Consider the following 16,440-nt stretch of genomic DNA (forward strand, 5'->3'; position numbering starts at 1 on the left):
ACGTTCAGTTTAAGGCTAAGTTGTGTGATTGCACCAGAGGAAAGGAAATGGAACCCAAAGCAGTACTTCTCCAATTGGGGTCCGCAGACCGGGAGCACCAGCATCACTGGGGACTTTTTTAGAAAAGTGAGATCTCAGTCCCATCCCCCAGCCCGCTCACTCAAGTTCTGGGGGTGAGTCCCTGCAGCCTCTGGCCAAGCCTGCCATGTGACTCTGGTACATGGTCACATTTGCGAGCACTGCCTGATGTCATCCTCTTTGTTGCGCTGTTTTTTTCTGGAATACTTTTCCAAGGAAAACTTTTTACATGAGAGAAATGGGTGGTAAATTTTTATGCCTTGCCTCTCTGAAAATGTCTTTACAGCTTCATTGATGGGGTCCCTGGTTTCCAGCCTCCTTATCATTTTCTGTCAAAGCCTTTGAAGTGTCACCTGCTTGTCTTCCAATATCCAGCGTGACGCCAGGGACCTCTGGGGTTCTATGTAATTCTTTCATTCCTTTTCTTCCTTTGATTCTAGAACCACTAAAAAAAACTTGTTTCTTCTCTTTGAGAGCCTGTCTCCCCCTGACTTTTTCGGTCCCTCTTGTTTTGGCAGTGTGGTCGTGTGGAGCATAGCGAAGAGAGAAGCCATCTGCGGCAGTCCCGCGGCCGGCCTCAACGTGGGCAATGCCACCACGGTGCTCTTCTCGAAGTGCCGGGATGAGATGTTTGTCACTGCTGGGAAGTACGTGCCTGCAGTCAGGGTTTTCAGTACTCGTAGCAAGGTTGTTCCAGCTTGGGGGAATTCAGTATCAGCCCTGCGACAATACCTTACGTCCTAATTTGCATGATTTTGTAGTCCTTAAAAATCCTTTTAACGGGAGTTCTTTTCAATATGGTTATTTGAGAATTCTGTGCTTCCTAACCGTGGAGGGCTCTGCTCCCCTGCTAAATTCATTCTGGATTCTGGTCTGTTTGTGACTGATAACACCCCACCTACAACTCACGCTCGCAGAGCAACGTGCACAATTGCACGGATTCACTTGCCGGTCCACGTTTCTCAGCACCTGCTCTTGATTTAGGTCTTCTGAAATGATAGCTCGCAAGCAAAAGGGCCAGGAAGCTTCAGATGTTCGGCTCTTAGCCACGTGAGATCATTTCCGGTAGGGTCAGCTCATAACCAGCTAATGGGGACCAAGCTGAAGGCCAGCATCTGTCTAAGAAAGACAGCAGCGAGAGCAGGTCTGGAGTCTGAGTTCAAGGTTAAACCTGCAGGAAAGCATCATCTTTCCTGTGGCCGACCAGTTCAAAGTTCCGAACGCTGTGAACATGGGGTCAGCATCCATGTTGGGTGGAACTCTCTGTTTCAGCTCGTCGTGGTCTCCCTCTGTGAAAGGCACACACCAGGGGCTCCTTTTCCAGCCAGAGTGAGGGATTGCTCGTGTCTGCTCTGTGTCCCATGCCCTCCTTGTGACACGCAGCATATATTTGTTCCAGGGCTAATTCTGAGGACAGGTTTATTTAGTGGCTGTGAACCTGGCTGGCTGAACGGGAGCCAGCCCCTAAGGAGTGAATCTTAGTAGGAGAGCGCTGTGAGCTGGAAGCAGGTGGTGGTGTAACCCTGTCTTCCGCAGCCACTGGCGACCACACAGTGCGTTCCTGGGTTACAGCCTGGCTGCAGAAGGCTGTGCGCAATGAGGGCCCCACTGGTCCTCAGCAGCTTGGCTTTGGCTGTGGGCATCAGCCCACTCTGATGTCCACGGACAGTGTTCCTCGAGGGACCAAAGCTTGAATCAAAGCTGCCCCCTTCCAAACTTTTTCTTTTCCTTAGAACAATCTATGTTGTAGATGGGCTTTAACTGGGTATGACAGTGGTAAGTGAGAACAAGGACTCTTAAGGAAGACTTCAGGTCAGACATCCACGGCCGCCTCCGTGATGCTTCCAACTCCAAATATTCCATGATAACGTCCCCCACGGGAGATTCTGCAAATTCGGTTTTGACATCCAAATGACGTCTGCCAGGAAGGCCATGGAGAAGCTGGTTTTGTTTTTGTTTTTTATTTTGTTTTAATTTTGAAAGTACTCAAGAGAAGTAATCAAATAAGAAATAGATTCATATTCAGGGATGCCTGGGTGGCTCAGTCGGTTAAGCGGCTGCCTTCGGCTCAGGTCATGATCCCAGCGTCCTGGGATCGAGTCCCACATCGGGCTCCCTGCTCCGCAGGGAGCCTGCTTCTCCCTCTGCCTCTGCCTGTCACTCTGCCTGTCTGTACTGTCTCTATTCCTCTGACAAATAAATAAATCTTAAAAAAAAAAAAGAAATAGATTCATATTCAAATAAGAAAGTATTCAAAATACTTATTTAAGGGCACTTACTATGTGCATAGCTCTGGAGGTTAAAAGGAAAAAGGAAAACTGAACTTGACTGATCTATTTTTTATTTTTCATTTTATTTATTTATTGGCAGTTAATTTATTTCAGTAATCTCTGCCCAATGTGGGGCTCCAAACTCAAACCCCAAGATCAAGAGTCACGGGCTCTTCTGACTTAAGTCAGCTGGGCAGTCCGGTCAAACTATTTTTAAATTAATCTTTTCTGCCTTTGACTATTAGCTTCAGCTGTTATGTTGACCGTGATACATTTATACAGTTATTAATATTAACATGCAATGATTAAATGCCAACTGTATACCAAGTCTTATGTCAGATGCTGATTTTGTATGGCTCTCAGGTTGCTGTTTCTCATGAAGAGAGAGGACTTTCCGTGATGAAGCACTTCCCTTGTCCCTGAGCCGGGAGACAGATGCGTGGGTCGATCCAGGGTCACAACCTGAGAAGAATTAGCATCTGCCTAACTGAGCCACCCAGGCACCCTGATCGAGTGAAACCTTTAAGTAGAACACGAAGACTAACAAACCCTCAGAAATATCCAGTTCTCCTCTCTTCAGCCCCCTTTTCAGGGAAATGCAGAAAACAGAGAAGAGATCAGGAGATTCTTTTTTTTTTTTCTTTTAAGATTTTATTTATTTATTTGACTGAGAGAGAGATCACAAGTAGGCATAGAGAGAGGGGGAAGCAGGCTCCCTGCCGAGCAGAGAGCCCAATGTGGGGCTCAATCCCAGGACCCTGAGATCATGACCTGAGCCAAAATGAGGCTTAACCCACTGAACCACCCAGGCGCCCTGAGATCAGCAGATTCTTAAGTGCATGTTCCTTTGATTGTGTCTCTCTTCCTTAGTGGGACAATCCGAGTGTGGGAACTGGATCTCCCGAATAGGAAAATCTGGCCAACTGAGTGCCAAACGGGTCAGATGAAAAGAATAGTCATGAGTATCACAGTAAGTATTACTCCAAGTGTGATTGTCCATAATTATTGGAACCAGGTCCTGTTAATAGTATTGACTGAGGGGTGTGTGTTTGTGCGTGTGCACATGCGTGCACACACATTTTGCATACCTAGGTACATGTACCTTGGGCTGAGCGTCGAGAGATGAGGTCTGGACCTCAAGGATGCTGATTGAGGGGGTGCAGGTGAGGGCGAGTCTCACTTCCAGAGCTCCCTTTAGGAGCTGGAGAGGAGCTGCCTAGACACAGCCCCCGGGGGAGTCTTGTTTTACCAGGACTTGGGCTCTGCCACCGGACACCAGATGTCTGCCTCCCCTAGACTGAAGCCATGTGTCCAGAACGCACTCCATGGCCATAGCCCCTCCTGATGGCATTGGAATATGAAATAATTCTTCTTTTTTAAAATTTTATTTATTTATTTGAGGGAGAGAGAGAGAGAACACAAGCAGGAGGATCAGCAGAGGGAGAGGGAGAAGCAGACTCCCCGCTGAGCAGGGAACCTGATGCGGGCCTCGATCCCAGGACCCTAAGATCATGACCCGAGCCGAAGGCAGACACTTAACAACTAAGTCACCCAGGTGCCCTTATTCCTATGTCTTTAATGTGGACTCACACACTCATACAGACAACTCCATTCTCCACTGACTTGTTTCTCTTATCTACCACATCAATGTTTTATGCAGATAGACTTTGGAAAATATGAGATTAAAGCAAACACAAGACGCCCTTCAGAGGTATCTTCAGAACCAGGACTGGCAGGCTATCTCTGCATGTGTATCTAACATTAGTTAGATAGAAATCCCCAGGCTGGCTGGAGTCCCGTATTTCCTCCACTTCCTGGTTTGGCCCTGATTCTGCGCCCCTGGCTCTTCGTGTCCATACTAAAGTCCGAGGAAATTAAAGGAGTCATGAGCGCCTTTGTAGGTCTTCCTGGGGCCTTAGAGAAAGTTTGTCCCACCCCGATCCGGGCTCAGGGGCATCCCTGAGAAAACATAGGTCTTTAGGCCTCTTTCCTCTCTGATCCCCAGATGGCCGCCGACGACAGCTTTTTCTTCCTTGGCACCACAACTGGAGACATTCTGAAAATGAACCCGAGGACCAAACTGCTGGCAGACACTGGGCCTGTGAAGGACAAGTTCAGTCTGGTGAGTAGAGCTCACCAACGTCTGTCCTGCCCTCCTCTCTTCTGACGATTTCTTCCCTCTCCTGCAGCACAGACTTGCGTGAAGAGTCTGTGGAAAAAAGAAAAAAGAGTGTGTGGTGTCCAAGGCCACATTGAAATTTGCAAAGTGCAATGACTCATTACTGTCCAAGGCCTCATCTCTGGTTCGTATGCAGAGCAAAGGTATTCCACGGGGTCCCCAGTGAGGGGATCAGACCACACGATTTTTACGTCATCCAAACACAGGGCCATACATACACATACAGAGGTATGTAATTTTTGTCCTAATCTAATAGCTAGATCTTAAATTTTAGCTTTAGCCAGCGCTGTAAGTCATAAGCAAAACCTAGAAACTGTGGATTGTTTCTATTTTGCAGAGTTCCTAACAATTCTGGTTAAAAGTCCAGAAAGACCTCGATATTTAAATCAAAATAAAAGCCTACGATCATAGGATAGTCTTACAGATTAAGTGATGCTGTTTCCGGGACCCCAGAAAGTAACCGGGGCTGTCTCCGCTAACCTTTGAATCTGAGAGCTTGTGGTAGGTTCTGCACCTGCCTGTCTCATGTCTGATAATAGAACAGATGGTTCTCGGCTCCAGTGCCTTCCCACTTAGCAGATATTCTCAGGAAGACGTGAAATCTCGCACCGTGTTCCTAGGGAAGATGTTTTCTTAATCATGCAAGCTTAATCATGCTCAAGCTTTTAAGGGCATACGTAAGAATAAGAGGATACCATAGTGTGGGTAGAGAAGGGTTTAGAAATAATCCCTTCTTTCAAAGCGCTCCATAAAACGCTACGGAGGAATTCCTATCTGGATATCTTGGGCACCCTCCCCCTCCAGCACTTGGGATCTGAGTGCCTTTCCCATACAAAGAACCCAGTGGTCTCAAGTGTTCCTCACCCTTCGGGTACTTAAGTGACCTTGAGGGTAGCACTAAGTCCTAACCATTTAGGCATTTGGGGCTGATGGTAAATTCCACAAAGCGGTATCCATTCCAAGATGCCTCTTATACACATGGAAAGAAAACAATTCTTGTGGGATGAAGGGACAGGAGGTATCATTGAAGACATTTGCTTAGAATATTCTGTGATCTTGGGCAGTTACCCGTTTTGAAACTCAACTTAATGGGAGTGGTTTCGAAAGGACCTGGTAGGCATACAGCGCTAACATGAAGACACAGGTGCTGATGGGCACGAAACTAATATGAAAAACAGTGCACAGGACCCCGGGATCATGACCTGAGCCCAAGGCAAGATGCTTAACTGACTGAGCCAATTAACTGTATTATTCTTGAAAGCTTTGAGATAAAATATTGGCCACATATGTTTTAAAATTAGAACTTCAAAAATAAAATAAAATAAAATTCATAATGGGTGCTATAAAATGACCATCGTATCTCCCCAAACTTGGAAGATGGCTTTGAACTTAACTGCGTCTATTATTGGCAAGATTACGTCCCACATGCTTCAGTTCAGAAACTAGAGTCTCCGAACAATAAGGGCTCTTTGTGCTTTCCTGGGATGTCAACTATGATCTCTTTGTAGTATAGGAATTATGTTCTGGCGCAAGCAGGAGGCACTGAGGAAGTAACGTTGCCCATGCCTCTATCTTCGTCTCTAACTTCATGGGAGCTGATAGGAAATGTTAATTTCTAACACAGTCAAAACTGGCAAATGGTTTTACATGGAGGAGGTTTGAGGAAGCGTGCTTGCGCCTTGTAGGACCAGGGGGCAACTTCTGGCACGTGAGCTCCTTGCTGGCACCGAGCCCTGGTGTTCAGCCTCAGGGTTCCTCCAAGGCAGTGCCTTCCTGCATTTCGTCCAGGCATGGCCATGCCCAGTGCCCTGGCATCTGCTCGCCCACTGATTCTTAACAATGAAACCATTTGGCCTTTCTCTCAATGTTGTTCCTCCCCCTTAGGGAGTCTCTGCCATCAAGTGCCTGAAGATGGGGGGTCTGTTGGTGGGTTCTGGAGCCGGATTGCTGGTCTTCTGTAGAAGCCCCAGCTACAAACCCATCAAGTAAGTTCCAGACTCCACGGGGTCTGGAGTGGGGGGAGCAGGGTAGACCCACCAGGAGGTCTGCCTAAGGCTGGTGATGATATAATGTTGCCAAACTGACACTTGATAAAAGAATTTCATCTTACCATCCAGATAAGTGGTTGGAATCACAACAGCTGATTTCCCTGCCAGTGGAAAGACAATAGCTTGTGTTGAATCAGGCCAGAGTCAGGCCAGAGTAGTCCACGATTACCCCAGCGGACCTTGCCCTTCTACTAAATGTACCAGTTATTATTCTGTTAATACTTGGAGGAAATAAGGTGCTGCTTATGAAGATACCCAGCAAATAACCTCACATTCCAGCCTTTCAAAATGTGTTTATTCAGTGGAATTTATTAAGCAACAGGTCCCTGTTCTGGCTCAGGCACTCTGCTGGTAGTGAATTCATTTAAATACAAGTTTTAGTAGAAATAGCCAGCACTCCCCAGCTACTTCCACGTACCATGTACTTTTCATGGACTATCCGTCGAATCAGTTGAAACAAAATGACATAAAACTTTACCCATTGTCATTAACGCATATTTATTGAGTACCTCTGGCCAAACCAACGTGCCAGGTGCTATACGAAAAAATAAAATGAGATGCCGTCTTTGTCCTCCCAGAGCGGACAGTCCATGTGAAATAGTCCTTGTAATACAAGATAATACATAAACACAAATCCCGTGATCCAGAGTGCCATGGCTATTATAGAGATCAGAGAAGGGGGTGGCCCCACTGGGGCAGTGGGGTTGGGATAGATGCTTCCCAGAAGAGCAGAGGTGGACGTTGAGGTCACCTTCAACCTAGCCAGATACCCTCTAGACATGTTCCTTATGGCCCCCCTAGCTCAAGGGGAGCCAGGGGTGCTGGCGTGTAGCGTGTCGAAAAAGCATCAGCCGTCTTCATTCAAACACATCTGGGCTATGCATGCACCGCGTACCGGATTGTGTCCTAGGTGCCCTTGGGAGACAGCCACAGCTAAAGCAAACAGAAACGGAGGGAGAACTCCCTGCCCCTCATGGAGCTGACATTCCAGCAGGAGGAAAGACCGACAATAATAAACCAGTAGTTATACCCTCTTAGAGGGTGACAGGAGACAAATGGAGTTGCAGGGACATGAAGGGGGGTTGGGGTTTGAAAGGGGACAGGAGAGAGGTCGCAATTTTAAATTCTGGGTTCCGGATAGGTCTTGCGAATGCATCTGGACCAGTTCTATGTTTGTGTGGAGGGGAGGAAGACCAGGAGGTGATGTACATGAGCGGTGTTGGTCGGGCTCCAGATATATGGAGGGACTATAAACAATTAACCCCTTCATGTGTGAACGCCTCATTCCGGACACACAGATGTTCCCACTGTGATGAGGATGATGAATGCAAAGCTGTTATCACAGGGTTTGCTCTGTGCCTGTCCCCACCGTAACCCTGTGGGATAGCGTAGCCTCCCGTGGTTGCAGTGGTTCCCACCTCCTTAGGTTTTCGTGGGCTGAGAAAGCAGCTCTCATGCGGAGTCAAGAAGTAGTAGGATGAAGCAGACCCCTGGGGTTCAGGGACCCCTGGCCTCACCCCGGTAGCCCTGGGTTCCACCTTGTCTCATAGGGAGCCCAGATGTCCACAGCCAGTATTTCTATCGGCTACTCTCTGGGTCCTCGTGGGCGTTATCTCTGATCCTTGCTGCGACCCTGCCAAGGAGAAATTATTTTGTGCCTGAGCAAAGTGGGGCCGGGAGATTTCCGGTAATCTATCCAGGTTCAGGGAGCTCTAGCTAGTCAGTGAAGAAGCCGGGACGGAACTCAGGTTCAATCCTTTCTCCATTACCCGTTCTGCGTCCCAACAACGAATAGATCTTTGTAAAATACTGCCTTTCCCACGCTTATCCCTTGCACAAGCATCTCCACTGCGTTCTTACTATCTAAACTAAATTAGTTGCAGAGCAAGTTTGGGTTTTAGGATGCATTCATTTATATTACTCTTTTTTTTTTTTTTTTAAGTTCACACTCATTAGATGTTTAGGAAGCAGAGGGATTTGAAATGTGGACAGAGAGAAGAGAGCCACTATTAACATCTTGTTATTTCCTCGTTTTGTGTTCTTCGATTACATTTCAAAACGGTTGTACTTCCTTTGGGTACAAAATTTTATTTTCTGGTTTATTTTTACTTAAGGCAAACATCATAAACATTTCCAATATTAGTATCTTTTTAAAAACTACTGTGCTAAAATATGCAGAAGCTTTTAAATGTGGTTTTACTGGCGAGGCAAATACCTTAAGAAGTTGCCTGCTGTCCCATAGATGATTTAACCGCTGCCTTTCAACTGGATATTTAGCTTGCTTCCAACCTTCGACCCTTTTCACTAAGGTTATAACCTTTGACAGAAAGGTTTCCCCTCCCCATTGTAGGATTATCTTCTACAAATGGAATTAATAAAGTATTTAATTGCCATGATCATTTGTGCCCATTGCCTTCCTGGAATGTTCCCTCTGTCCAGATCCTGCCTGTGTCCCACAACCCATTTTAGACTCTCTCCCCCTGAGGAACCCTCCCAGCCCCCCACTACTGTAAACTGTGCTGGCCTCTCCCTCTGCTGACCATGGGCCCCCAGTATTGTGAGTCACTCCTGCCTTTACAGTCGTGTCGGGCATGTCCCCAGGTCCTACGCCTGATTTCTATCCTCTGTAACAGTCCTCCTCACTGACTGAACGAATCTACTTCACCTTCTTGCTTCTCCATAAAGGAAAATCCAGTTACAAGGTGGCATCACGTCAATCACACCTCGAGGGGAAGGACACCAGTTTTTTGTGGGAACAGAAGAATCACACATTTACCGCGTCAACTTCACGGATTTCAAAGAGACTCTCATCACAACCTGTCACTTTGAAGCTGTCCAGGACATTGTCTTTCCATTGTAAGTACAAGAGCAAAGTCTTTTGGCTCCTGAAATCAGTGAAAACATGGAGGTCTGATGCAGTGTGCCAAGAAATTTAATTTTATCTTATTCGTGCATTTCAACATGTATTAATACGATTATGATCTTCCATCCTTAAATTTCTCAATTATAGTCAGTTGTCTTAATAATAATTATCATCTAATATTAATTATAATAATTAGAAATATAACACTGGTGCTTTATTATTATTTAATAACTATTATTAACAATAATTATGTCTGTTGCCTTCACCCTGTGGCCACATTAATTTTCACAGTCCAAATCTGGGCTTCTTTAGAACGTTGGCTTTTCTCTCTCTTTTTTTTTTTTTTTCAGATATATGCATATTTTACTTTTATCAACTCTAAATATGTACCTATCTAGAAGGTTGGCTTTTCTAATAAGGCCATCATGGAAACTTTTCTGTTTTCCCAGGGCTGTCTGGTGAAAGCTTGTTAGTGCCCTTTTCCAAACTTCTTTCAAGTCATTCATTCATGCCTTTCGGGTCTTCCAGACTTGGCGCACTTAATGGCGGTGGACACAAGGGGTCTTCTGGACCTCTCGGTAGTCTTCTGGATTTCTTGGTAAATCCCATCTGAGACAAGTGAACCAACCAACCACCAACAGTTTCGATATCAAAAAAGTCTAGTTTTCCATTACTTGCTCCTGAAACACATTTTGTCTCTGGTGATGTTCATCCCAGGAAGCTGACCAGATGGTTTTGGCTCTGACCTTCCTCAGTATGTAGCTTGAATTTACAGAACTCAGGGTCATTGGTTTATGGGTAGTAAGACTTGCTTTGAAAACTGGATGCTTATGATCATGAGATGGACTTTGGGTTCCCTAAGGCATTGAAGTTGGCAATTAGCTTCTTCCAAGTGTTTTGTTTATTTTAAGTAAGCGCCATGCCCAGCATGGAGCCCAGTGTGGGGCTGGAACTCACAACCCTGAGGTCAAGACCTGAGCTGAGATTAAGAGTTGGATGCTTAACCGACTGCACTATCTAGGCACCCTGACAATTAGGTTCTTTTAAATGTTTCTAATGGTGAAAATGGCCAGTGCTTCCCACCAGGGGGATCCTTTTGGGAAACTGGTTGGTTCTTTTCTTTCCGTCTTACTTTTTTCCTCTCTTTCTAAGGAGTTCGGTAGAATCAATCTGTAAAATTATTTGGCCTTGGGGCCTTTTATAAGAGTAGATTTTTAATTATCTTTTCAAATTCTTGTAGTTATTGACCTATTCAGGATTTGTAACTCCTCTTTTTTCCCCCTCCTCCTTTTTCTTTTTCTTGAAAACCAGCTTTATGGAAATAGAATTTACATACCATAAAGTTTACCCACGGAGTGTGTGCGACTCAGTGTGGGTCTTTTTGCATATTTACAGAGCTGTGTGACCAACACCATAATCTAACTCTAGAAGATTTCATCATCCCAATTAAGAAACCTATTAAGAGGTACTAACCATTCCCGCTTTGCTCTCTCCTCCTCTCTCCCCGCCAAGCTGTGGAGAAAACTGAGCTGAGAGGAAGAAGGCATGGTACATGAGCATCATGTACAAGACTGTCTTTTTCCTTTCCTTGTGGATTCGACTGTATTAATGTGTATGGTTTTCAGTTGCTATTACTTTGTATGCCAAGGCATTGATCTGCAGGGAAGAAGTATGTATGAACCAAGGCAGCCTCTGTGATAGTCTGTGGGCCGGTTTGTCAATTGCATGAGCCAATGTACATTTCAGAGACAATTGCTGTAGCAAAAGATACCATGTCTCTTTCCAACCTATAGGTATTGTTTAGTTTAAAGTAAGTCTCCGTCTTTTCATAGAATTTAGTCAATTCGTACTTACATCTATCTAATAAGTTTATAGATTTTTTAAAAGATTATTTATTTGATAGAGAGACAGATCACAAGGAGGCAGAGAGGCAGGCAGAGAGAGAGAGAGGGAAGCGGGCTCTCTGCGATCCCACTTGGGGACTCGATCCCGGGACCCTGGGATCATGACCTGAGCTGAAGGCAAAGGCTTTAACCCACTGAGCCACCCTGGCACTCCTAGATTATTTTCTACTTAACATGTTACCTTTCTTGTGTGTTTTCTTTTTTTGTCTTTCATTGTGTTGCAATCGTCTTTTTTGGTCCTGCCTTCCCCTGCCCTACTTCACAGGACTTGTTAACTAGTCATTGTATTTTCATTCACTTAGTGATCAGCCTTGATTTTTTTTTTTTATATGCACGTTTAAACATATTTTTCTGCCAAAGACTAGGGTTCACCAACATTTATATCATGTTTTCTAAAGAAGCAAGAGTCTCAAGGTATTTTATTTCCCTCTTTATCTTCCTCTCACCATCTCGCATGCTAACATTATTTAGAATTTATAGAATTAAGTTTATGAATTGAATATAGAATTACATAGTTATTGTCTTTTGCAAATAATCACCTTTAGATTTTTATTTTTATTTTTTTACCTTTAGATTTTTAAAGATTTATATATTTCGGAGAGAGAGAGAATGAGAATAGGGGAAGGGGCAGAGGTAGAGGGAGAGAATCTCAAGCAGTCTCCCTGCTGAGCACAGAGTCCAGTGTGGGGCTGGATCCCAGGACCCTGAGATCATGACCTGAGCCATGATCAAGAATCAGCCACCCAACCGACTGAGCCACCCAGAGCTCCTAGTCCACTTACTCTTAATGTAAGTTGTGATATAGCGGTATTAAATCCTCCATTTTGTTATTTGTTTTCTTTTGTCTCATCTGTTCTTTGTTTTATTCTTTCCTACCACCTTTTGCTTTAATCAAAAACATTTGATTAGCCCTCCATTTTAGTTGCTCTGTTGGCTCTCTACCTCTATATCTTTCTTTCCATTGATTTCTTTAGTGGTTGCTCTGAGGATGACCATACGCATTTTTAACATGTCACAGCCTACAGAGAGTTGACATCAAATGACTTCAGGTAAAATGCAATCTGGGAACTTTGCAACAGTGTATTTCTCTTCCCTTCATTCTTAGTGCTGTTGTTTTCATATATACCTATTAACGTTATAAACCCATGAATACAAAATCATAATTTTTGTTTTAAATAGTCATAAACTTAAAGTCATGAATATATATGTTATAATTACTTATAATATATCATAAAGATATGGCTTCTAGTTCTTTGTTGCTATTACCTGTGACTTCATGGTATCATCGTTTCCTTTAATGCTCTGAATACATTTTAAATTAGTTGCTTTTAAGTCTTTGCTAATCCAACACCTCGATCTACTTGGAGTCCGTTTCTTTTGACTGCCTTTTTCCCAAATCATATTTTCCTATTTCTTTGCATGTCTGCTTACTTTTTTGTTGAAATTTCAGCGTGATAGCTAATACACTGTAGTAATTCTGACTTATGTGGTGTTCTCTGAGGATTATTGGCCTGGACTCAAACCGCAGATTTTGTCTTTCTCCCAGAATGCAGCAGCTGACATTCTCATGGCTTCCCACTGCTCCTTTTTTAATACTTGATACTCCTGTGGGCTTGCGGAATTTAGCATTCACTAAATGCAGAATTGAATCTCATCCTCTCTGTGGTTTCCTTGCTCCTAGGGATTACCCCCTAATTTCCAGGTGTTCTTGTGACCTCAGGCCCTGGCTTCTGATATTTTAAGCCTGTAAGGTCCAGCTCTCTGCCCCCCAAGCTGAACACAGTTGGTGAATGTATTCAGTTAAAAAGGCAAAAAACCCCTCTCAGGTTGATCCCATGTAACTCTGTCTTCAAAAATAGACTGCTTAAAAAAAAAAATCAATAGAATTTTTAAAAAAGAAAAGCAGAGTTCCTCTCTGGTCTCTGTTTCTCCTTCCTTTTGGGTTTTCTCCCATGCATGTAGAAGGGAGCTGTCAGATGGAAATTTGGGCAGTGTTTCTAATCTTTTTTTTTTTTTTTTAAAGATTTTATTTATTTATTTGGCAGGCAGAGAGGCAGGCAGAAAGAGAGGGGGGAAGCAGACTCCCCGCTGAGCAGAGAGCCCGATGCGGGTTCAAACCCAGGACCCTGGGATCATGACCTGAGCTGAAGGCAGAGGCTTAACCCACTGAGCCACCCAGGCACCCCAAGTGTTTCTAATCTTAATTTAGATTTTACTCTGATGGATCTCTCACTGCCAGGATTTCCCCTTTGAATTTTCCAATCCTCAGCTCTGATCTCTGCACACCTTCAGCCAGTAAGACTGTGGTTTTTCCACCACCTTCTTCTGTGGCCACCGGAGCTGGGGGATTGGGGGACACCCTCAGATTAGCCAGTGATGCGGTCATGACCCATAACCCTTTCTGGCTGCATTTTTACAAGAGCAAACGCTTCTTGACTTCTGTGGACTTTTAAATGTTTTCGGCATCTTCGGGATTTTAGGTTCTTGCTGTCATTAAGGCCATCCAGTGTTTTTAACTGTTGCCTGTGGGAAGGTCTGTGTGACCGTGTCACTGCTCCAACATTACAAGAAGTACTCCTTCCTCGTGATTTTGGTATTTTGTGTTTCTCTCTAGGTTTGTCTCCTCGCAGATTTTATCTGGCTGATTTCTCTTTGTCCTCAACGTTTCTGGCCTATTTGATGATGACCTGTCCTGCTTCCCTGTATCTACCTCTGCATTGTCTACCTCTATCCTCATCTCTGTCCTCTGTATCTGTCTCTTCGTTTCTGGGCTTTTCGAGGGGAGGCACGTAGGCCTACGGTGCCATCTTGATCCAGTCAGTTTGGATTTTTTTCTGGAACTTCACCTTTCAGATCCAAAACTAGGGAAAATATGCTACATGAAAAGCTCAGGTCTGGACTAGATTCCTGATGAAGGAGCCTGTCTATCCAGGGTAAGGGAAGTTTGAGAAGTTCTCTAGGTGCCCTCATTCCACAGTATTTGCTTTTCATGAGGAGTCCACATGCCTCTTTAAGAATTCACTGTCCCCACAGAAGAGGCCCCTCCCATAGAAAACCTCTCTTATTTTAAATAACTGTTGTCTTCTAAGGTTGGCTTGATTTGATCAAATAGAAAGCGTATTGTCACCTCAGCCATCCCTTCCAGGATGCACTCTTTCTAAGGAACTAGTCCAGCATTAGAATTGTTTTTCTTTGAGCCCCAAATTAAATATAGGGAAAAGATCCACTTATTTTTCTATTCATTCCAAAGCAAGTAGGTTTTAAAACATGAGAGAGGGAACTCTCTTTTCCTGAATATGCTTTGGAGGAAATACAGACATTTCTTGAGAAGCACTTAAACCTAAAAGTTAACCTCCATAGAGACTCTAAAGCTATAAATTCATAGTTGTAAATCAGATGACTTTATTGTATCCCAGTAGTACTCCTTTTTCTTATTCAAACTGGAATAACCTGTAATTTTTGACGTAATAGTGTTTTACACTCTAATTACGAGTTGTCCTTTAAAAAAAGTGGGGGGCGCCAGGGTGATTCTGTCAGTTAAGTGTATGACTTTGGCTCAGATCATGATCCTGGGGTCCTGGGGTCAGGTCCTGCATCAGGCTTCATATTCAGCAGGGAGTCTGCCCCTCCCCCGACTCATGCTTGCTCTTTCTCTCTCTCAAATAAATAAATAAAATCTTTTTTTTTTTTTTTTTTTTTTTTTTTTTAAAGAAAGGACAGGCCAACTACTCTGGCTTCACTTCCTTGTCCAGAATCTCATATTTTCTCACAACCAACCAAAGTACTGCTCTAGCTTATCCGCAGACACGAATTCTAGCCCCTGTGTCATTTTTCCCTTTGAAATTATATGATTATCTACTCTATGGGACACGTGAGGTTTAGCTTCTCTTCATATCCATATTCCACAGCTGTGTTTTGACCCCAGGCTACCAGGCCATTTAAAAACTTTGACATTTTCCTCTTGAGCAACTTTGTCCCAGTTCATCCTCCAGGCAAAGGGCTACAGACGATGGTCTACGGATGTCTGTGGATGGTCTACTTGTGGGCATTGGATGCCATTTTACACGAGGGTTCTGTGAGCCCATGGGGCCCGGAGATCCGGGTGCCCAGCGGGCATCCTTCCCCGGATCCTTGCTCGCTCCATCTGAGAGCCGAGCGTGTACCTTGTATGGCTGCTCTCTTCATTCTCGCGGTGGCTCCTTCGCAGCGGCACCGCTGAGCTGTTTGCCACCTGTGCCAAGAAGGACATCAGGGTGTGGCACACGCTGTCCAACCGGGAGCTGCTGCGCATCACCGTGCCCAACATGACCTGCCACAGCATCGATTTCATGCGGGACGGCAAGAGCATCATCTCGGGTAACGTTGACATTCTTGGGCGTTGGCGCGGGCTCCGGCTGTGGCTTTGGACCTTGCTCTCCTTCCTCGTGGGTCTCTCTGTGTGCACACCCCAGGGCAGCCTCCTGCCGCCCCCCACCTCGCTTCTGATCCCGCCTCCCTGTGGAGTCCCCTTCCAGCCTGGAGACTTTCTGAGCTCAGAATGAACAAAGACAATTCCGCTTCCCCCAACGTTGCTGCACAGAGGGTGTCACTTTCTCTCTGGAAGGAGAATTTATAACAATTTGATTTATAGCAATTTGATTACCAGACGGATTTGGGGGGTTGGTGAGTACGGGGCGCCCGTGTTAGAAACCCTTCCATTGTTGGAGAGAGAAAAACCTGACTTCAACTATGTTATGCCCCAAAGGGAACCGGTTTTAACTCCATTGATCCTCTTGTGCCAAAATATTTTAACATAAATTACAGACTCCAGTATATTCCACCTCCAAATACTTCAGGGTATATCCCTAAACACCAATGTTTTCCTATGAAACTAAAATTTTATTTTTTTTTTTAAAGATTTCCACATATTCATTTAACAGAGAGATCACAAGTAGGCAGAGAGGCAGGCAGAGAGATGGGGGGAAGCAGGCTCCCTGCTGAGCAGAGAGCCTGATGTGGGGCTCGATCCCAGGACCCCGAGATCATGACCCGAGCCAAAGGCAGAGGCTTTAACCCACTGAGCCACCCAGGTGCCCCGAAACTATAATTTCTTAATATC

The 16,440-nt window shown here is 44.7% G+C and overlaps 1 protein-coding gene across 1 annotated transcript in view; it reads left to right on the forward strand.

Annotated features, from left to right (window-relative positions):
* The window catches only part of CFAP52 (cilia and flagella associated protein 52), a 36,362-nt gene that overhangs the window by 9,355 nt on the left and 10,567 nt on the right, over positions 1-16,440 (forward strand). Inside the window, exons 4-9 of the mRNA XM_032321195.1 lie at positions 597-725; positions 3,219-3,318; positions 4,354-4,470; positions 6,412-6,512; positions 9,261-9,431; positions 15,550-15,698. Of these exons, the coding sequence (XP_032177086.1) occupies positions 597-725; positions 3,219-3,318; positions 4,354-4,470; positions 6,412-6,512; positions 9,261-9,431; positions 15,550-15,698 (767 nt within the window). The remainder of the gene's footprint in view (positions 1-596; positions 726-3,218; positions 3,319-4,353; positions 4,471-6,411; positions 6,513-9,260; positions 9,432-15,549; positions 15,699-16,440) is intronic.

Source organism: Mustela erminea, chromosome 18 (assembly GCF_009829155.1).
Source record: "Mustela erminea isolate mMusErm1 chromosome 18, mMusErm1.Pri, whole genome shotgun sequence".
In the NCBI taxonomy this organism is placed as follows: Eukaryota; Metazoa; Chordata; class Mammalia; order Carnivora; family Mustelidae; genus Mustela; species Mustela erminea.